Below are 20,785 nucleotides of genomic sequence, written 5' to 3' on the forward strand. Positions count from 1 at the left end.
TTATTTCAAGGGACTCATTTAAACAACACATGTATAAGGAAAGAAAAAATAATTAAGTCAGGAAAGAAAGACTGGAATTACAAAAAATAAATAAAATGAAAACTATAAAAAAAAGTTAAACCCATATACATGTATGAACCACAGACAGAATATTTATCTTAAGAGTTGAAATGTTTTTTTGAATAGATTTATTTTGTATATAAATAATTTGTGGTAATTTTTACCTTGTAAATTAAATTGACGCAGTATAATCATCTCCAGAACACATTGTTTTATTTCAAGTGAAAATACATGTTCAAGTGTATATTTTATTTGTCTGGGGGCACAGTGCAAAGTTTCAACATTTACAACAATAGAACAGAACCTGAACAAGTGCCCATTCAGTGATTTTAAAAAGACACACACTTTAATTTAATTCAAATGTTTCAAAACTTTGGAATATCAATTGAATTGCAAACATATATTTTGAACTAACAATCAACAACCTCACTTCCTTCTCCAATTAAACTGATCAATTTCTTCTTCACTAATGTCATTGGATTACATGAATATTTAGGGGTCACATATAATTGAATCTAAAGCTACGTCTCTAATAGATTTTCAATTTTTACAACTTTTTACAAATAAAAATGGCTTCACATTTTTAAATAAGCTGATGCTATTTCACCGTGGTTTGAATGCGTCTCAGTGCATGCTGGAGCAGGAAGCGACACTTTGTTTCCATGGCAACACACATTCACAACATTTGGTCTGAAGTGACATCAGGACGAGTCAACATAAGAATTTAACATTTCGCCGGAAGGTGCATTCATTTTTATTTTGATGAAGCTAGGCTAACAGTTGCCCCAGCTTCTAGCCTTTGAGCTAAGCTAGGCTAAGTGACCGGGAGCTTTCTGATGACACTCGTTGACGCGGCAGGTTTAACATCTTTCTTGTTGTGGACAAACAGATCTTTTTTACTTTGGAAGTGAAGCTGCGTCTCCACGGTAACGCCTCTAGCTGGCCCCGCCCTCCAGCAGGAGCAGCCTCAGCAGCGTCCTGGCGGCGGCGAGCAGCGCTCCGTGCAGCGCGTACTGCGTCGTCAGCGCCCCGAAGCCGCGATAGAACCCGGCGGCGCCCTCCTTGCGGCGGATGGCGTTGAGGCAGTCGCGGAAGCCGTCGTACTGCGTGTTGACGGGCAGCACCAGCGGGCTGCCCACGTTGCCCCCGGCGACCACGCCGTCGGTGGCGTCGATGATGGTGCGCGTTCCCTGCAGGCCGAGGCGGTGCAGCGCCGTCTCCAGGGGGAACAGCAAGACGTCGGCCGCCAGGGACCCCGCCCACGCCGCGGCCAGCTCGGGGAAGTAGGCGTCCAGCGGGTTGGACGGGTTGGCGCGCTGCTTCCCGCCGCGCTGATGGAACCACAGCGCCGCCCGCTGGACGGAGGCGGCGACGGCGTAGCGCAGGATGGCGTGCAGCGCGACGGGGAGCAGCAGCGCGCCGAGAGGAAGCAGCCGGTGGCTGTGAGGAGCGCCGACGCCCAGCAGCCGGGTCAGACCCTCCCGCACGCAGTCCAGCAGCCCGGACGCCGACTCGTCACGCACGATCTCGCTCTGTGGAGAGGTCGACACACTGTTAAGCACCAATGATGAATGAAACAGCTGGGTCATGTAGGTCGTCATGGAGACGGGGCTGCAGCGGAGATGAAAGCGTGAAAAAGATTCTGTGGAACAACGTTCTACTTTGTTTGGAGCACATGACATTTGATTGTTCGTGAGTGGAGCCCCGTGAAAAGCATTTGAATGATCAATGATCACCTGTACGGTCTCAATGAGGCTGGCGCAGTAGAAAGGAAGCGCCACGACGGCCGTTAACCTGCGGACGAGAGACACAAACACACAGAGAGAGAGAGACTTTCCTTCAGTACAACAAGATCAGGAATTAAATCAGTAGAAGAAGTGAACGAACCCTTTAAGCAGTAAATGTCCAGCCAGCTGTTTCCAGCTCCAGCTGTGAGGCAGCTCCCTGGAGAGAGAAAACACCACAATGAGACTACTGCAATACTACAAAGAGAGTACTGTAATACTACAATGAGAGTACTGTAATACTACAACCAGACTACTGCAATACTACAAAGAGAGTACTGTAATACTACAATGAGAGTACTGTAATACTACAACCAGACTACTGCAATACTACAACCAGAGTACTGCAATACTACAAAGAGAGTACTGTAATACTACAATGAGAGTACTGTAATACTACAACGAGAGTACTGTAATACTACAATGAGACTACTGCAATACTACAAAGAGTACTGTAATACTACAACGAGAGTACTGTAATACTACAACGAGAGTACTGTAATACTACAATGAGACTACTGCAATACTACAAAGAGTACTGTAATACTACAACGAGACTACTGCAATACTACAATGAGAGTACTGCAATACTACAACCAGAGTACTGCAATACTACAATGGGAGTACTGTAATACTACAACCAGACTACTGCAATACTACAACCAGAGTACTGTAATACTACAACGAGAGTACTGTAATACTACAATGAGAGTACTGTAATACTACAACCAGACTACTGCAATACTACAATGAGAGTACTGCAATACTACAACCAGGGTACTGCAATACTACAATGAGAGTACTGCAATACTACAACCAGACTACTGCAATACTACAACCAGACTACTGCAATACTACAAAGAGAGTACTGTAATACTACATGTTACTACAATGAGACTACAATATCTACAGAGGCTAGACTGCAGGTAGTTACCGTGGTAACGGCGTGAACTCGCTTATGACGCCCTCGGCTCCGAGTGTGATGCCGTGAACGATGAAGGTGCTGCCCATCCCCTTCCAGAGAGCCTTAAGACCCTGACAACAACAACAACAACAACAACATGCTCACGGACACATTCACAGCTCAGAGTTTATTTAAAAAACAACTGATGATTCACCATCAGTGTATATTTAAACACTTCCTTGATTACCCATTTATAAATCTAAATGTGTATTGTGTCATTATTCATTGTTTGACGTTACCTGAGCCTTGGTGATGCTGTACATGACAGCCACGGCGCTGAAGGGCGTCAGGTGGTAACAGCGGGCGTGGTAGTTCACCTGAGAGCCAATTAGAGGGCACGGACCACACTGACATCACTACCATTAATCATGGGGTTAACTTGATGTTTAATATTTACTCATTTTAAATATAATGATTATGAATATTTTACACCACAGCAGAGAGTTCTGCTGATGACTCAGAATCTGGTTCTTGATAAAGTTATTGATAAGAACGAGACGATACTTGACACTGTCTGCGGAAGACGATGCAGGGATGAGCGAGGACGTTCTCAGTGAACAGGCTGCAGGGACAGGGAGGGGGACATGGACAACAGACAGGGAGACAACAGACAGGGAGACAACAGACAAGGAGACAACAGACAAGGAGACAACAGACAGGGAGACAACAGACAGGGAGACAACAGACAAGGAGACAACAGACAAGGAGACAACAGACAGGGAGACAACAGACAAGGAGACAACAGACAAGGAGACAACAGACAGGGAGACAACAGACAAGGAGACAACAGACAGGGAGACAACAGACAAGGAGACAACAGACAGGGAGACAACAGACAAGGAGACAACAGACAGGGAGACAACAGACAGGGAGACAACAGACAAGGAGACAACAGACAAGGAGACAACAGACAGGGAGGGACGGGGGGGGGGGGGTGAAAGATTTAATTAGTGACAGTTCTTCTGAAATGAATTTATTCTTCTATAGCTCCACACTAGTTTAGGACTAATGATGATTGACAGCTCTGTAATGGATTCAGTATTTTCAGACAGTAATACATTTAGTTAACGACTATTCTTATAATTAATCATACATAGTACAATCAGTAAGATTTTTTTTCCAAACCTAACGAGTCCGATTCCGAATCCAGCAAATCGATTGAGCTGCTCTGCAAGAAACAACACACACGTTGATGTGATCAATAACACACACTCCCCCAGTTATGGTGGTAGCTGTGGAAAACATATTTATATGAACAGTTTATCAATATGAAAGAATAAAACAGTCAAAGACCCAAATAGCCGTGCATGCTTCTTGTTGACATGTTAGCTAGTTAGCTGCTAACCAGCAGACAGAGCTGCTGTTAGCTATGTAGCCGTTAGCTTGTTAGGGTCACTTTCCCTTATAGCATTAGCCTGCTAGCTAGCTAACGTTAGAGATGTGATTTTAGCCATTGGGCTGCTGCCATGATTGAACTTTCCTCAAGCTGCTGGCCAACAACTCTCGGCTCCACCACACCGACTCACCGGCAGGCGGTACCCCGGGCTGCGGAGCATCCCAGCCGGCTGCACCTGCGGGACCTCCGCGCTCTCCCAGCGGATCGTCATGCTGAGGCGTCCGCTCTCCGTGGTGCAGGTTGCGGCTGCCGGGGATATCCGGCGGCGTGCTGACCCAGTGGTGGTGCTGCTGCTCTGCAGGGCCTCCGGCGCTTCTCACCGGGTAGCTCGTTCCGTACAGCGGGTCGTCGCGGCCGCGGTAGCCGAGTCCGTCAAAGCTGTCCGGCCGCCTGGAGGCCATCAGAGGGTCGGTGCGCGGGACGAACAGCGGAAAGACCGAGACTAAGATCCGGTAGACGGATGTCAGAGGTCATTCACGCCCCGGTAGAATAACCGGCGAAATGATTTAAAGGAGGAATATTCGCCCCGATGGATTTGACCCACAGCAAAACATCCACCTGTCAATGGAAGCTCTTCTTCTTTACTTCCGGCAGACTGGTGGTTTCAGCTCGTTACTGCCGCCAACCGCCCAGAAGAAGAACACCACCTCAAATAATGTGTCCATGGAAACACATAACTAATAACATATGTACTCTAAACTATTATCAAACACCAGAAGAAACACCACCCCTCTTACACCACCCTGTGCACCTGGTTGTCTCCTTTAATAAAATAAAAAATGAGGGAATATGAAGAACGATGAACAGATTTTATTTTATCCAAATAGTTTGATAGTTCCATTTCATTCATTTTCTGCAGATTAAGAGATTTACAATAAAATTCTTATAAAATAAACATGTTACACTTTGGTTGTAAATAGTTCTGTCTGAGGTTTAACACTCAGAACAGATGGCGAGTTTCTTCATAAACTTTATTATACGTTTCCAGCATTTGTGACAATTAAAACATTGTTCAGACACGTTAATACTCTGACAAACAGTTTCCTTCACAGACAGTTTTAACCAGAAAGACTTGATTTTAAACAATGTCAAACAGATTCACACCCAGATTCAGACTAGTTGGACAGGAAGTGGACGTCTAACATTTAGTTGAGAAAAAGTAACCACACTCCTGATTGGTCCAGCAGGTAAACTCCACCCACCTATCGATCTGAATCTATATGAATAAAAGAAAAAGAATCCAGATAAGTAACGATGACGTCTGTTGAAGCAGTTAAGTGTCCGTTGTCCCTTTTCTTTACGCCGTTAGCAGACACGTCGTGGGCCTCGTTAGGGGCCTCGTTAGGGGCCTCGTTAGGGGCCTCGTTAGGGGCCTCGTTAGGGGCCTCGTTAGGGGCCTCGTTAAGGCAGCGCTCGGTTCAAAGGCCGACGTGGAAGAGGAAAGACGCAGACATAAAGGGTTCAAGTTGACTCAAAAAGCAGCTTCAAGTTTCATGATCTTTTTTATGAAGAAGAAAACTAGACGAATGGTGTTTAAAACATTTGAATTGTGATTGACTGACTGGAACACCAATAGGAATCATCCCTCAAAAATAAAAGGATGTAATCATTTTAAAGGCGGAGTTTTTTTTATTTAACCTACATTTCTTTAAAAATAAATCTGATGAATTTGTCTGTTTAGTGGAGAAATTATTTTAACAAACAGCAAAAAAATCTAGAAAGTTATTTTTTAAATAATTTCATTGAAATAAAATCTAAATGAAAATGTTTTCCTAAAACATGTATTAACTGATTATATTTATATTTAATATTAGAAATTGTTTAATGATGGACGGCTCCTCTAACGATGCTAACGAGTGTATATGTAAACTACGTAGGCTAACAGCAGCTAGCACTGATCGGCCAGTTGTCATGGCAACAAAAAGGAAATAAAAGACATTACGACGTGATTTGGCCAATCAGGTGACCTCAGGTGATCAGAGCCGCGATTGGTCAGCTTGTTGGATTTGTTAATCACCAACTACAGACGTTAGTGCACAAGTTACGATGCGTTACCATGGTTACCAACGGGTAAGGCTTGTAATTTAGTGTCGTTTCTTTCTGCGCTAACATCCTGGTGATTTATGCCTCCAGGTTGGCTAACGTGAAGCTAAAGTGTTGGATTGTGATGAGCAAAACTAAACGTCCCGATCAGAAGGCTGGCGAGGGCGCCGGCTAATGGCAGTGCTCCGTGATGTCGACCACCACCGCCTTCCGCCAGCTGAACAGGAAGTAGCCCATGCCGGCGCCGGCTGCCACGGCAATGCAGAGGTAGGCGTTGTAGGTCATAAAGACGAGCATCAGGATGTAGCTGACGACCACCTGAACGATGTGCAACAGGGTCTGCAGAAAGTGGGCGGGGCTTAGCATCCGCTGCCTGAAAGGAGGAGACCTCGGGTTAGCATCACTCGTAGCATTAGGTTCTTACATAACGTTGCTATCAACAAGATATTAGCATTTTTAGCATTAACACCTACACTTAAATACACCAATACAGAGGTAATGCTACGGCACCGTTGGTAATCACTGTTAGCCTTAAATAAGTTGTTATCTTTAATACCCAACACCCCCATGTTAAAACACTTAATGAACCTCCACAACACGGTTAGCTTCAGCATTGTGTATCGAGTCCGTGGTGCAGCATCATTAATAATCCACCGTATTAAAACTCGTAAATCCACCCATAGAGTTAGTGTTAGCGTTTCTGTCCACATGGCTAACATTTAGTTTTGAAACCCATGTGTGGAATAAATGTAAATTATTATTAGCTTGAGGGTTAGAAAGTTCCTGTTAAAGACGAATTGAGATGCTCCAATCAGAAACTTTATTAAGGAAACTGTCTGATTGGAGCACTCCAAACAGCAGGTAAAGAACCAGGACCAGAACAGAGACCAGAACCCGGACCTGAACTCTATAGTTACCTGATCGAGCGTTGAAAGAGGCGGGACTTAAATCCGTCAGGAAGTGTCGCCTCCTCCAAACAACGACTGTCATTCACTGAGCTGACAGTGAACACATGACATTTACATCACATGACTGGGACTTCAGTTAGCGCTACGCGCCGCCACCGCGTCACCGCTATCGTTGTTAGCGCTAGCCACCTACCCGACCGTCTTGTGCGTCTCCATCAGCACCGTCCCGTCCCCCCCAGGGAGCGGCATGGAGTTGTAGCGGACGTTGACCTGACTGCGACGCAGCAGCGTCTCCCGGCCCATCTTCAACCCCTCGTACAGTACGGCCAATAGGAAGACACCGACGCACGCCCCGACCATCTCTGCACGGCACATCGACACAGAAGAGCTCACAACACAAGCGTGGTCCAACAACTTAAACATGTGAATGGGCGTCATGTGAAGGACCTCCGGGTGAGTTGATGAGCAGGCCGGTGAAGAGCAGCTCCACGTTGCTGTACCCGAAGTAGAAGGTCATCACCTAGTCAACGAAAACAGGTGCGTTAGCATCACGCTACACGTGGCTACAGCATTAGCATGCTAGCCTCAGGTGGCGCTAATGAACGGCTCACCATCCCCATCCCCCCGTGTCCGCCATCGCTTCCTCCTCCGTGGTCATGTCCACCGCCAGAGGTGGGCGGAGCCATGGTGTGCTGACTGTGGTCCATGGCGCTGTGGTCCATGGCGCTGTGGTCCATGGCGCTGTGGTTCATGCCTGTAAGTCACAAGATCATCTTCATCCATTCAATCACTACAAGGTTGTAGAACTACAGTTCCCATGATGCTTTTGGAAACTGGAAATACCGTTCATTTTGCATTTTAATCGTATGAATTCACTCCGAAACCAAGGACTGGGTTGGTGGGGGGAGAGAGGAGGAGAAGACGCATGTTGACGCCCCTCAGAGGGACGTTAACCGTCTCCAATGTACCTCCAGAATAAATGCTCACAAATTCACACAGAAATCATGGGAAAAAGGCGCTGCAGAGGTTGCTTTTAGGTGTTCTCCAGTCACAGTAAAGCGAAGACAGAAGTCTGAACATCTGGGAGCTCAAAGCAAACGAGCCGATCAGCGATCAATCAGCTCAGTAGGAACCCGACATGATGATTACAGTCGTCTTTAACCCTCAATAAACATCAGTTCTTACCTTAAAGTGATGCCGACTCCACCAGAGAGACGCAGAATGAGCCCGGGAGATCGTAACCGTGGTTACAGCCAGATGCCCCGCCCCCTTCAGTAATCTGATTGGCTCGCCCGGCCCCGAGGCTACAGGGCAGAACGAGCCAATCAGAGCACTCTGCGGCAGCGGTCTGACATCGGCCAATTAGATCAGTGCGACATTAACGGGAAAGGTCGGCCATCGCCGTCGGCAACGCTGACTTCCTGTTTGTGTGTTTGGACAAGTCTGCATCACTTTGAGATAAAAGGTAACTTTGTAAATGTTTCTATTTTTTTTGTCTTCGACCAGCTGATAAAAAACCAAATGGATCTGGATGTGTTGAATAATCAGTATCAGCTGTTAATGGATCTAAAATCAAACATGTGACACAATACGGTTAGATCTGATCAATAACTGGTTTCATATCACACGTTTGATTGGCGTCTGCCTCCTACAGAGCGTGGAGCTTCCTCTCCCCTGATTGGCTGGTTTCAGTCTCACCTGCAAGCGCCTCAGGTGAGTCGGGTCAAAAGAAGGTCTTACCTCAGTGAGCGAAGGGCGATCGAGCACTGAGACGTCTGAAGAGAGACGGAGCGAGAGTCAGACAATAAAACACATCACACGCTCCACGTCGGCCAATCAGACGCTCTCACACGGCGTCTCCAACCAGCCAATGTAAGCCACAGGTGAACCCACACCTGGAAGTTCAGGGTCAGTTCATAGCTCACATGCTCCCGTCAGGTGTTCAGCGGGTCACAGGTCACATCTAATCACATGGCTTCTGGCAGAGCTGTGGCCCATCCCAGCGCCCCCCTGACCTTTGACCTCTGACCCCCAGCAGATATAAACTAATTAGAAGCTGTGGTTCAGACTACAGAAAGCATTATAAACCATTAACTCTTAGTTGCTAGATTTAACACACACACACCTCAACTGTTAAATCACCAATTACAACCAAACCCAGAACCAGAACCCTCTCAAGCTCCTGGATGTAAATGGAGGATTTGGACGTGGCAGGTTGTGGGTTAGAATCCCGCCGCGTCCTGTTTGGCACGGAGCACACGATGTTTCCTTAGAACAACAGAAGCAGAACCCGGTCTCATGATAGAACTATGTATTTATTTATACTACATATAGGACAGACTCCTCCATTGTTCATCAGAACCCGTCACTGATCTGAAGTCAGCCCTCAGAGTCCCGGTCTCACACAACTTCATTGTTCTGGACCGGTTCTCTTGCTCTGCTTGTTTTGCTTCAGAAGTTCATTAATTCACGAGGAAACGAAGACAAAGCAGGACGAAGAACAGAGGACCTGAACCGTGTGAGGGAAGGTCCTCCAGAACCAGGTCCCCTTTACATGTTCTGGGTCCACATTGCTTTTGCTCCCTGAATCGCCTCCTTTGTATTTAACTTGACGTGATGACAGTGTGCTGCTATTATTATTATTATTATTACACGTCACGGATTTATGAATGTATTATTGATCAATAAAACCCCGGGCCCTCTGACCTGAGGTCAGTCTCACTGTTCCCGATTCGTTCTCCTCTGTCCCGTCATAAACGTATTTAATCCATGAGGAAACAACAGAACAGACGGATGAATCGGAGAACATGTCGAACATCAAAGAGTTTCAGCCACCAATCAGTATTAATGAACATCCCTATCGACTAGATCCCTTTAATTCATCACGGAGCAAACCATGGAGCCGGCTGGAGACCAACCGGGTCTTTACATGTGAGGGGATGTGGGAGTGCGGACTCCGCAGGTGAGGTGAGCTAAGTACAAGCCGAATTTACGACATCACGTGTCCGGTTCTAAAACAGTCACAGGTTCGAACCCCCCGCCAGCTTGTTCTCGACTACGGGCTAAAACGCCTCAAACGGGACGGATCCTCGATGGAGTCCCGCACCGCAGCAAACGGGTGCTAGTGTGTAGCAGTAGAGGTCAGAGTAACACACACATGAACAAACGAAGCTTACCTGGTAGTCCTTCGCTCCGTTTCAGGTACGAAACACGACACTAAACACAAATAAAACCGAAGAAAAGAAGGAGGTGGAGGAGGAAGAAAGTGGTTGGTCTCGATAACTTCTCTCCACCGTCTCTGTTTGCTACTCGGACGTTTCCGTTAACCTGACGTCATGACGTCTTTACGCAGCATTCAGGGGAGGAGCCGAGAGGAGGCGGGTGGAAAGTGATCTGACTGGCAGTTTGGACCAATCGCAAGGCGACGCCTGAGGTAAGAGGCGGGACTATGTAAGAGCCACGTAAACGATGGCATGGTGCTTTAAGTGAAAAGTCACGTGAACACCGGAAGTAGAAACTTTTATTTTATTGATATTACTTCCAACATTGTATATAACTTTTAACGGAGACAACACTTTAACATCTTTGTTTTGAAAAAAGTGTATTTTCTATATTAATTTAATAATAACCTCATGCCATGCTTAATATTACTTTAGTGTTCATTCATATTCATTTCTTTTTAGCTTCATTTCTTACACACTTCATATTTTACCCATGTATTTTGCTTTTTCTATTTAAGTTCTTATGGCTATTGTGTTTAATTTAGCAAGTGACACATTACATTTCTTTTTGTTTCCATTCTGTCTCAATCTTACTTTCTACAAGTAACATTCTAATTTGTATTTCATTGAACTTTATCTGAAGTGATTCTGACGTGTGGAGCAGAACCCTTTGAACGGAGGAAGTGGACTAAAGAGGGGAAGGCAGACCGGGATAAACAGGCCTCCCAAAGGAACCTCTTCAAAAGACCAGGAACATTTCAGCCAATCAAAGAGCAGTTCAGTTTCCACCAATGAACACTCAGTTTATTTTGTCATCACTTCACAAACATCAACAGGAAGTCATCAGAACAAGAAGTTGAATGGTCACACAAAGGACACAACCAAAAAATCAAAATGAACAAGTTTCAAAATAAAAGCCTTTCCATTTTATTGTGTCGTGAAAACAACGGAGGGAAACAGCCAATCAACTGAACAAATCGGATTCCATTTAGATTGTATTTTACTTTGTCTGATTTTATCCTTAAACCTCACACAGAAAGTGATGGAAGACTTCTATTTTGATTTGGGAGCGATTTAAAGAAACATACATAAATATTTTGTAAACATCAACACAGTAACAACATTTACATTTTGTAAAGGTCTTCCCTCAGAGCAGGAAATCAGCAGGAGATGAACTTCCAATATTAAAAATAAACGTTTTTATGTTTGGATTAATTGGAATAATTAGTTTTGGGTCACAAAAAAGAAAATCACATAAATTACTTGGAGCTTTTGGTTGAGACTGAAGCTAATTTTGCTCATGTTGCCAACGTTCATGTCTCCTGTTGGCCCCGCCCTGTCTGGAATTGTGACTCCGCCCCTCAGCCCGCCACGCGGTAGTTGGCGTGGAACTCCGGGTGGATGTCGCAGACGCGGCGCAGTAACTCGCCCAGCACCGCCTCCCGGTTACCGCGGTAACTAGCCTGGATGTGAGCCATCCGCTCCACCGTGTCGCGGTCCACCTCCACTGCGCTGTTGCCGTGGGAACCGAGGGCCTGAGGGGATGAAACAAATCTGCTAAATTGAATATTGAAAACAAAGAAAGCATATGGGTTCTTTTTTAATAAGTCAAATTAAGAGAAAATCGATCATTCCAGAACAATATATGGTAGCGATAGAACATATGTATATAATATAGTACATATTTAATCATTGTTATATACCAATATGTTTAAAAAAAGGTTGCAGCACAATTTATAATTCTTATTTATAAAATGTTAGAATAAGAAATATGGACGGGTCATATGCAGGTTTAAGCCGTTACAGCATGTGGATGTACTAGGATGTACTAGCATGTCGTACTAGGATGTACTAGCATGTCACTCTAGGAGTACTCGTAGTACTGCAGTAGCGTACAGCGGCCTCTTTGGTCTTGAACTCTTTCTCCCTCTGAAGTCGGTATTGTTCGATCTCAGCCTGAGCTTCTTCCTTCGCCTGCTTCAGACGCCGATTCTTCCCTGAACACAAAAAACATTCAAATAGTATGATACAAGCTGTTAATATGGATTATTATGTGATCTGATTCCATGATCACATGACTGGAGATCACATGACTGGAGATCACATGACTGGACACCAGATCCCATGATGCTGCGCGGCTGACTCAGAGATGAATAAAGAACTACATCTATTTATCTATCGCACCACATTCTAGTGACTTCCAGTGATGCATGTTTGGTTATTCACAGTCATTAATTCAGTTGCTCAAAGGTCAATATTCCCTCTACGGTTCGATTACAGCTGAACGGCCGCCGGTTTAAAAAGCGGAAGTGCGTGAATGTGGAGGCGCCTCCGGGTTCCATCGAGCTCCTTCAAAAGCAAAAAGAGAAGCGAAGAAGCTCCAAATCCTCATGTTTCTACATTGGGTTCGGTCGCCCCCCCCCCCCCCCCACTGGTCTGCTCCCCGGTGACGTCATTGCTTTCTTCTTCTGCTCCTCGCGCGTCTCGTTAATCACACGCGCAGGTGTGAGAGTTTGATTTGACATCGCCGGTACCGTCCGTGTCGAACGGACGAGCTGACGGTAAGCCCCCCGCCCCCCCTCCAGCCCCCCTCCCGCCGCCATTGCGGCAGGCGGCCCGTCGGTACTCACGCTTGCGGGCCTCGGTCACCTTCTCGGCCGCTCTCTTCTCGGCCTGCAGCAGCTGCTGGATGCCCTGGGACTGACTCGCCATGTCGCGCTGCGGAACCTGCGGGAAAAGAAGCCGAGTGAAGGTCGACGGAGGACTGCGCTTCTTTCAGCCGAGGACCGTCAGTCAGCTGATGTGCGCGTCACGTTGCGGCCGCTCACGTGATCACCCTCCACGCAGACGTTTGTCGGTTTAGCGCCGCCTGCTGCTTCGGAGATTAATGCGGAATACTGGTCAATAATATTAGTTGTAAAAGTGTAGAAATAGTGCTACATTAAAAAGAATGTCATATAGATTATGATGCTTTAATGTGTCAATTTAATATTGGGGCTGCTGCCCCCCCCATCAGTGTAATTTAATACTTCAATCATATACATTTATAATGATTTAATGTTATATCTTCCAAAGTTCTGTTTTATTTAGATATCTATCCTCCCATCTTTGGTCTGGAATACATATATTATAAGTGTTCATAATCTCTACCTTATTTAAAAAAAGAGACATCATTCCAAACTGCTATTTATTACAAAAAGGAAACACACAAACATTGGCAACGATATTGTTTCATAAACCCCAAAACCCTCCTCATGATGACATCACTCAGACAGCCACAGCTTGAAGGTTCTGTCGTAGGAGCTGGTGGCGATCAGCTTCCCGTCAGGTGACACGTCGACGGCCATCACCTGGAGGAGAAACGTTTGTAACGCGTTAACGTAGCAATGCGTCTCCTCCAATGAGCCACAGCCTCTGAACAGACCAATCGGTGAGGAGCATACGTACCTTCCCCTCGTGGCCGGCGAGCGTCTTCAGCGGCGTCCAGCCCGGGTGACTCCACACCTTTGCCGTGTTGTCGTAAGCTCCCGTCAGCAGGAAGTGACCGTCTGTGGCTGCACACAAACAGGAAGTGAGGTCAAAGACACTGAAATCAAATGCATTAAATGAAATACAAATCAATACAATTATATTAAATTAATTGAAATTTACAAAAATATATAAATATACAAAACAAAAATAGTACAGAACGAAATGGACAAATTAATACAATATAAAGTGTTTACGTTGGAAGCGAACAGCCGACACCAGGTTCTGGTGGGCGGGAACTGTGTACAAACACTTCCTGTTTCTCAGCTCCCAAACCTTACAGGTGTTATCACCACTTCCTGTAGCCAGGTGATGCCTGAGAACAAAGAAACAAAACTACTCAGAAATATGACAAAATACATTTACATTTCTCACCAGAAAACACAATTATTAATAAAACAAATAGCATTTTGCATCAAATATTTTAATATATTCTTAATAATGCTTGTTTGATTTAATTGCGCTGTGTTTAACATGCTCATCTCTGATTGGCTGTGTGTCTAACATGCTGATCTCTGATTGGCTGTGTGTCTAACATGCTCATCTCTGATTGGCTGTGTGTTTAACATGCTCATCTCTGATTGGCTGTGTGTTTAACATGCTCATCTCTGATTGGCTGTGTGTCTAACATGCTCATCTCTGATTGGCTGTGTGTTTAACATGCTCATCTCTGATTGGCTGTGTGTCTAACATGCTCATCTCTGATTGGCTGTGTGTCTAACATGCTCATCTCTGATTGGCTGACCCGTTGGGCGAGAAGTGAACGCTGTAAATCTCCCTCAGGTGTCCTTCCAGGAAAACGATGCAGCGTCCGGTCCGAAGGTCCCACACCCTACCAAAGGCATCCAGGCCACTGATTGGATGAGAGCAGAGAGGGGCGGGGCAACACATTTCAAGTCAGTTGTTTGGCATCGTGACAGCTTGGTTACCAGGGAAACACGGTGTGTAGCAGTAGCGTGTAGAGTGGGTACTTTACCCAGTAGCAGCCAGGGACCCGTCGGGGTGGAAGTGGAGGTCGTGGACTCCTTTGCTGTGACCTTCCTGATGGAGGATCTCCTCCTGCACCTCCAGATCCCACAGACGCCACGAGTTATCATAGCTGAGACAGACAGGTGTGTGAGTACTAGTGCACACGAACACAGACCGCTGTACAAGTACTGTGTGTACTAGTAGTACACAGAAGTACAGCACAGGTGATGGTTTACCTGGTGGTTCCCAGGAACCTGCCGGAGGGATGCCAGGACACCCGGGACACGCGGTCGCTGTGACCCTCAATGTCAGCCACCGGCTCATCGCTGTGGCAACCAGGGAGAGACAGGCAAGAATGAGCGTGTGAAGAGCAGCGTGCAGTTCCTCGCCTCCTGCCTCCTCGCCTCCTCCCTCCTACCTCTCTAGGTTCCACAGCTTCACAGAACCGTCGGCGGCACAAGAGGCCAAGCTGACGTCTGATTGGTCGATGGAGACTCCGGCCTCCGGGCGGAAGACGACCGAGCCGACGTGGGAGCTGTGTCCTTCAACCAATCAGAAGGCACGGTCACAGAGAGAGGGGGTGTGGTCTGAGTTAGGGCATTTAAATGGACCGAATTGCCTGGAATTGCTTACATACTAAAAAATAAATGTTGATAAACAAAAACACAAAATAATGAATGCTAATTATAGATAAACGCGAAGCTCCACCCACCTCTCAGTGTACGAATCAGGCTGCAGTCGGGGACGGACCACAGCTTACAGAGGCCACTCCTGTGTGGAGTTAGCATGTTAGCATTAGCATGATTCCTGCTCCTAGATGGTGGAAGGAGCTCTGTGACGACATCAGGACCACAGAGAGCCTTCACATCTTCAGACTAAACACCAACACACTGTAGACCTTAAACTGGACTCATAATGGATCTGATCTAGAACTAATAGTTGGCTTATACATTTGATTCAATTGTTTCTTGTTCTGAGTTTGTATGTTACAATAAGTAGAAATACACTTATTTTAAGTCACTTAATAGTGTCGGCTAAATGACATGTAATGTAATAATGTATTGTCATGGCTAAAGGGGGCGGGGCTTGTCACCAGGAGCCGGTGGCGAGCATCTTCGAGTCGGGGCTGAAGTGGCAGAAGCTGATTGGCCGATCATCACCGATCTGACTGCAGAAGTTGTTCAGATTCTGTAGAAGAAGAAGTTGACATTTCGACGTCGTGCCGTGACATGAATGACGTGTGATATTCACGTAGATGAACTCTTACCCGCAGACCGTTCTGCTGCTCCTGTTGCCGGATCGCCCTCGTTGCCTCGGCAACTTCCTTGTGAGCGCGTGCAGCCTCCAGACGCTTCATCGCTCTGCCGAACCAATCACAGGAGGACCAATCAGAGTCCTCATTCATCACACATTAACACACTCTGATCCGTTGTCTCTGATTGGTCGCTGACTCACTTTGGCAGAGAGTATTTTGCCAACCAGAGGCGAGCATCCTTCAGGTAGGCGGAGCCTTCGTGGTACCACGTCTGCTGGCACTGTGATTGGTCAGAAAGAACATTTTAAGTTATTAAACAATAGTTTATATTTGACCTCTTTATTTCCTTTATTTCTTTTAATCTGGTGTGTGTGTGTGTTTGTTTGTACCTCGTCCTGGGATCTCTTGGCTCTGTCTTCGTCCCTTCTGGATTTCTTCAGAGCATCCGGACCAACGACAGACAAAACGCTTCGAAGTCTGATCACAAACAAACAAACAAACAAACAAACAAACTTCAGGTTTCTGATGAAATGAATCGTCGTTCATTTTTGTTTCTTTACAAATAAATGAATAAATCTTGATTATTGTAAATAAAACTATTTAACGCCATGAAGACAAGATATTTCCTGTAAACTATTTTTATATTTTGACAAATTTTAGCCTTAAAAATCCACAATGACATGTTTCATGTCATTATGGATTTGTTTCTTATTGTGAAGATTTGTATTTAACAAAGTTTCCCATTATCACTGTTAAATACATTTAATGGGTAATAACTGATCTGTGATCAGCTCTAATTGTTACTGAGATCTGTTTCTCTTTTTATTCGTCCTCTGCGAGCTGCTGCTGATGAGGTCACAGCTCTGATGTGATGTCATCGCAACGGATCATTTTAAAGAGCCGAAGCAGCTTTCACAATTAATATTTGGTAACTATTTGATGATTAATCGTCACCTCTCGCGCCGGTCAGCTGGTCCCTCTCCGAACAACGTGATTGGCTCCCCCAGCGCCCGCAGGCCGGCCTTCACCTCAGCGTCGTCTGTGGACACGGTGATCTGACGGGCGCGGCGCCGCTGCTCGAAGGCGGCGAGCGCGTCCTGCTGCCTCTCGCTGACGCGCTCCTCCATCTCCAGGGTCTCTCCTGCACGGCATCATGGGAAACAAGGTGTCACTCACACGGCACACGCACTGCAAGCCGTGGGTTAGGAGGGTGGGACGCACCTGACGAGATGTTGATGTTTCCCGCCTTGATCCCGGCCTTCACGCCATCGCCGCTCCTCCCCTCGGAGCTGAGGCGCTCCCGCTCCTTCTCCTCCAGACTCCCGTAGTAGACGCGAGTCCGCTTGGAGGCCGGAGCCGAGTCCTCCTCGTCTGACATCTTGATTCACTTCTTCTTCTGCTCCCCTAGAGGCTGCTGAGAGAACTACACCAGGAAGACCTGAGAAAATAATATTCATCAATACAACGATACAATAAGTCATTCAAAGAAGGTTTCTGTATATGACATTATTTATAAAAACTAACATTTTCAAGAATAGACCCTGAAACGGACAGATTTACTTGGAAAGAAGGTATTTCATTCAGTGCTTCACAGGTAATTTAGGAGGTTGAAAAATTAAATAATGACGTCGTTATTGTAAAATAAGTTTAGTTCATACATCGAAAACAGATTAATGAAACATTTGTTCATTTATTTACATTACTTATTTATTAAATTACTCCAATAAAACGTTTGCAGATAATCTGCTCCTTAGTTCTCCTCAAAGTTAATAAGTTGTCATCTGTGATAGTTGGTGTTTCTATCATCCGTATTCATTCCTCACTCGATGAGTGAATAAATCAGAGATTAAACTTCTGAACAACGAGCGGTTGGAAAAGTCTAAAATCAGTCAAAGGGGTTAAAGAGAAAAAGCACAACGCGGTTCGCACGGCTGATGTTAGCATTAGCATTAGCATTAGCACTCCCAGAAAGAAGTAAAAGGGGTGCGTCACGCATAACGTGAGCTAGGCCCGAGTCCAAGGGGGCTTCGTTCGATTTACAGCTGTAAAATCATTACATTTATAAAGACGAATTAACGTTTTTATTTAAAGAAAATCTTACCTAAGAGAAACGAAGCGGCGGAGTCTCCGAGCAAAGTGACCCGGATGTAAACACGTAACTACCTTTGACCCCAGAAGCGATCTGCTGCTGGGGTCAAAGGTAGTTCTTCCGGGTGACAAAGCTGCAGCTTGCAGATACGAAAGGAGGGAGAACCTCAAGAACATCTTTTTAACAACACACCTGTCAGGTAACTCTACGCATGTTTGTTACACCTGCTGAAGTGTGACCGTGAGCGAGCAACTTAGTCTGTTTCCGGTTATATGAAATGTTTTTAAAAGTTCGAAGAGACCGTAGCTGGTTAGCTGGGCTTGTGTTTACCATCAGTGTCCTGCTACCGCGACGTCTCCCGGTACCGTAACGTCTCCCGGTAGCGTTGCTCTTTGCGGTACCGTAACGTCTCCCGGTACCGTAACGTCTCCCATCACAGCTGTTGTTTAACTTCCTGTGAATCCAGGGGAAGGTGATCGCTCACCTGCAGGTCACCTGGTTGCACAGCAGCTATCTAACGGTATCAGGCGCTATTATTTATCTACAAATATCTGTAACATTAAATGCACCCTCGATGTGACAATAAGAAAATAATCCAGACGTGTTTTTTAAAAAATTGGGAATAATTTCACTTCTCTGACCTGCGTTCAAGTCTCCGAACATTATTGATCCTGATTGATCGGTTACCTACGGTGGCCGAGAAGGTTCAGACAAATACAAAAGCAACAACACAACCGCAAATGCCACAACACAACACGAACGCCGCAACACGAAAATACAAAAGCCACATCACAACCGCAAATGCCACAACGCAACACGAAAGCGAAAACGGAAGTAGCTGCCCACGGGAGCGAGCGTATTTTGGAGGAACGGAGCTGGAGGATGGCAGATCGTTGAAGAAGTAAGTGAAACATGATTCCTTGCGGCTACAGTTAAAGTAAGGAATCATGTTTCACTTACTTCTTAAACGATCTGGCATCCTCCAGCTCCGTTGTTACGTGCCTACTGGTTTTTGAACCTACTGGTTTGGCTACGCGTTTAGATGTTATTAAGAGAGTAATCCTACTTGGGCAATGTGCTAGAAAACCTGACAGAACTATGTATTTCACGCTACGCCACCAAAAACCAGTTGTCTTGGCTCACCCTGAACCAAAAGATGTTCTTGCCACTGACGATTTGCAATTTCATGATAGGTAGTGAAATCAGTAGCGGCATTTGACAGCTCGGTTGGCCGACGGCGTAGCGCCGCCGTCTTATAAAGTTTTGCTATTTTGCTCGACTGCGAGTTCGAATCCAGGTTGTGGCGATCTTTTAATAAACGTATGTTCTTTTATTTATTTCTTTATACGTAGCAGTGATGTAGTGCTCACTTATACAATCATAACCGCTGCATTGGATATAAGATGCATTTTGAACATTTTCAGAAATATGTTTGCGACTGTGTGACGGATCAGGTGACCGAGGCAGACAACATCTGCCTCTGTCGGGGCAAAACAAACACGCACGCGTAGCCAAACCAGTAGGTTCAAAAACCAGTCGGCACGTAACACCGGAGCTGGAGGATGCCAGATCGTTGAAGAAGTAAGTGAAACATGATTCCTTGCGGCTACAGTTAAAGTAAGGAATCATGTTTCACTTACTTCTTAAACGATCTGGCATCCTCCAGCTCCGTTCCTCCAAAATACGCTCGCTCCCGTGGGCAGCTACTTCCGTTTTCGCTTTCGCGTTGCGTTGCGGCGTTCGTGTTGCGTTGTGGCATTTGCGGTTGTGATGTGGCTTTTGTATTTTCGTGTTGCGGCGTTCGTGTTGTGTTGTGGCGTTTGCGGTTGTGTTGTTGCTTTTGTATTTGTCTGAACCTTCTCGGCCACCGTAGTTACCAAAGCAGCAGCGGCTATATATCATTGAGCATGATGTATCAGCTCATTTTTAACGGCCATACATTCTTTCAATGATCTCTTTTGTATGTCCGTGAAGGTTCCTCTGAGTAAAAGCAGAAGATGTTGAGGAGGAAACCGACTCGTCTGGAGCTGAAGATCGACGACACCGAAGAGTTTGAGAGCGTCAAGAAAGAGCTTGAGGTTTAAATCCATACTGTAGACCCGAATAATCAATATTATCAGTGTCAACCAAGACCCCCAACATCAATGAGTACCGCCGATATCAATCAATATCTATATGTCAAAACTCTTGGTATTAACTTCATCTAGTAACGAGAGGACGGACTGATCCCAATAATTGATTTGATTGTCAAAGGGTTTAATTTAGTTTTTAATTTCCAGCTGAAACCTTTCATTACAGACCAGGAAGCGTCAACGTGAGGAGGCGGAGTCAGGAGGAGGAGCGGGCGGGGCTTCTCTCAGTGTTGACATCATCGGGGGCGGGGCCTCAACATCTTCCTCGACAGCTGCTTCGAGGGCGGAGCTTATAAACGAGCGAATAGGTTACAAGCCCCACCCCAAACCGGCCACGCTGCCCACCTTATTTGGGAGTTTACAGTTTTAATAAATTAAACAAATGCATCATCCGAATCGTTGTCACTGGTTTTGTAAACGTCTGATTCTGATCAAT

General features: G+C 45.7%; 5 protein-coding genes across 10 annotated transcripts; 1 reads left to right on the forward strand and 4 right to left on the reverse strand.

The window, feature by feature from the left end:
- Positions 1-256: 256 nt before the first annotated feature.
- Positions 257-4,813, reverse strand: slc25a46 (solute carrier family 25 member 46). Of its 2 annotated transcripts, none has more exons than XM_037485019.2 (8): positions 4,335-4,813; positions 3,934-3,976; positions 3,313-3,370; positions 3,048-3,125; positions 2,779-2,879; positions 1,948-2,004; positions 1,797-1,854; positions 257-1,592 (listed from the first exon to the last, which is right to left on the reverse strand). In XM_037485019.2, exons 1-8 carry the CDS (start codon positions 4,603-4,605, stop codon positions 996-998), a joined length of 1,263 nt encoding a protein of 420 aa, XP_037340916.2. In that variant the 5' UTR covers positions 4,606-4,813; the 3' UTR covers positions 257-995. The 2 variants fall into 2 exon arrangements, with proteins under 2 accessions (XP_037340916.2, XP_037340917.2); XM_037485020.2 differs by having other exon boundaries at positions 3,934-3,971; positions 4,335-4,562.
- Positions 4,814-4,999: 186 nt separating this feature from the next.
- On the reverse strand, positions 5,000-10,499 carry slc31a1 (solute carrier family 31 member 1). Of its 5 annotated transcripts, none has more exons than XM_062558740.1 (7): positions 10,332-10,499; positions 8,895-8,930; positions 7,767-7,893; positions 7,603-7,675; positions 7,349-7,517; positions 7,165-7,245; positions 5,000-6,620 (listed from the first exon to the last, which is right to left on the reverse strand). In XM_062558740.1, the coding sequence occupies exons 3-7, from the start codon at positions 7,890-7,892 to the stop codon at positions 6,419-6,421; spliced, it is 651 nt and encodes a 216-aa protein (XP_062414724.1). In that variant the 5' UTR covers position 7,893; positions 8,895-8,930; positions 10,332-10,499; the 3' UTR covers positions 5,000-6,418. The 5 variants fall into 5 exon arrangements, with proteins under 5 accessions (XP_062414724.1, XP_062414721.1, XP_062414722.1 ...); XM_062558737.1 differs by having other exon boundaries at positions 7,767-7,909; positions 8,896-8,930; positions 10,332-10,498; XM_062558738.1 differs by having other exon boundaries at positions 7,767-7,909; positions 8,854-8,930; positions 10,332-10,498.
- A 654-nt stretch (positions 10,500-11,153) lies between these two features.
- atp6v1g1 (ATPase H+ transporting V1 subunit G1) lies at positions 11,154-13,204 on the reverse strand. The gene is made up of 3 exons (XM_037485135.2): positions 13,007-13,204; positions 12,273-12,373; positions 11,154-11,911 (listed from the first exon to the last, which is right to left on the reverse strand). Exons 1-3 carry the CDS (start codon positions 13,086-13,088, stop codon positions 11,738-11,740), a joined length of 357 nt encoding a protein of 118 aa, XP_037341032.1. The 5' UTR covers positions 13,089-13,204; the 3' UTR covers positions 11,154-11,737.
- A 345-nt stretch (positions 13,205-13,549) lies between these two features.
- Positions 13,550-18,326, reverse strand: prpf4 (pre-mRNA splicing tri-snRNP complex factor PRPF4). Its single transcript, XM_037485123.2, has 15 exons — positions 18,230-18,326; positions 17,350-17,566; positions 17,083-17,269; positions 16,518-16,605; positions 16,329-16,408; positions 16,141-16,234; positions 15,967-16,061; positions 15,586-15,644; positions 15,292-15,415; positions 15,110-15,199; positions 14,881-15,003; positions 14,650-14,757; positions 14,102-14,220; positions 13,824-13,930; positions 13,550-13,726 (listed from the first exon to the last, which is right to left on the reverse strand). The coding sequence occupies exons 2-15, from the start codon at positions 17,504-17,506 to the stop codon at positions 13,640-13,642; spliced, it is 1,518 nt and encodes a 505-aa protein (XP_037341020.1). The 5' UTR covers positions 17,507-17,566; positions 18,230-18,326; the 3' UTR covers positions 13,550-13,639.
- On the forward strand, positions 18,316-20,745 carry cdc26 (cell division cycle 26 homolog). The gene is made up of 3 exons (XM_037485136.2): positions 18,316-18,416; positions 20,192-20,295; positions 20,516-20,745. Exons 2-3 carry the CDS (start codon positions 20,215-20,217, stop codon positions 20,717-20,719), a joined length of 285 nt encoding a protein of 94 aa, XP_037341033.1. The 5' UTR covers positions 18,316-18,416; positions 20,192-20,214; the 3' UTR covers positions 20,720-20,745.
- Positions 20,746-20,785: the final 40 nt, after the last annotated feature.

Source organism: Pungitius pungitius, chromosome 18 (assembly GCF_949316345.1).
Source record: "Pungitius pungitius chromosome 18, fPunPun2.1, whole genome shotgun sequence".
Classification (NCBI taxonomy): domain Eukaryota; kingdom Metazoa; phylum Chordata; class Actinopteri; order Perciformes; family Gasterosteidae; genus Pungitius; species Pungitius pungitius.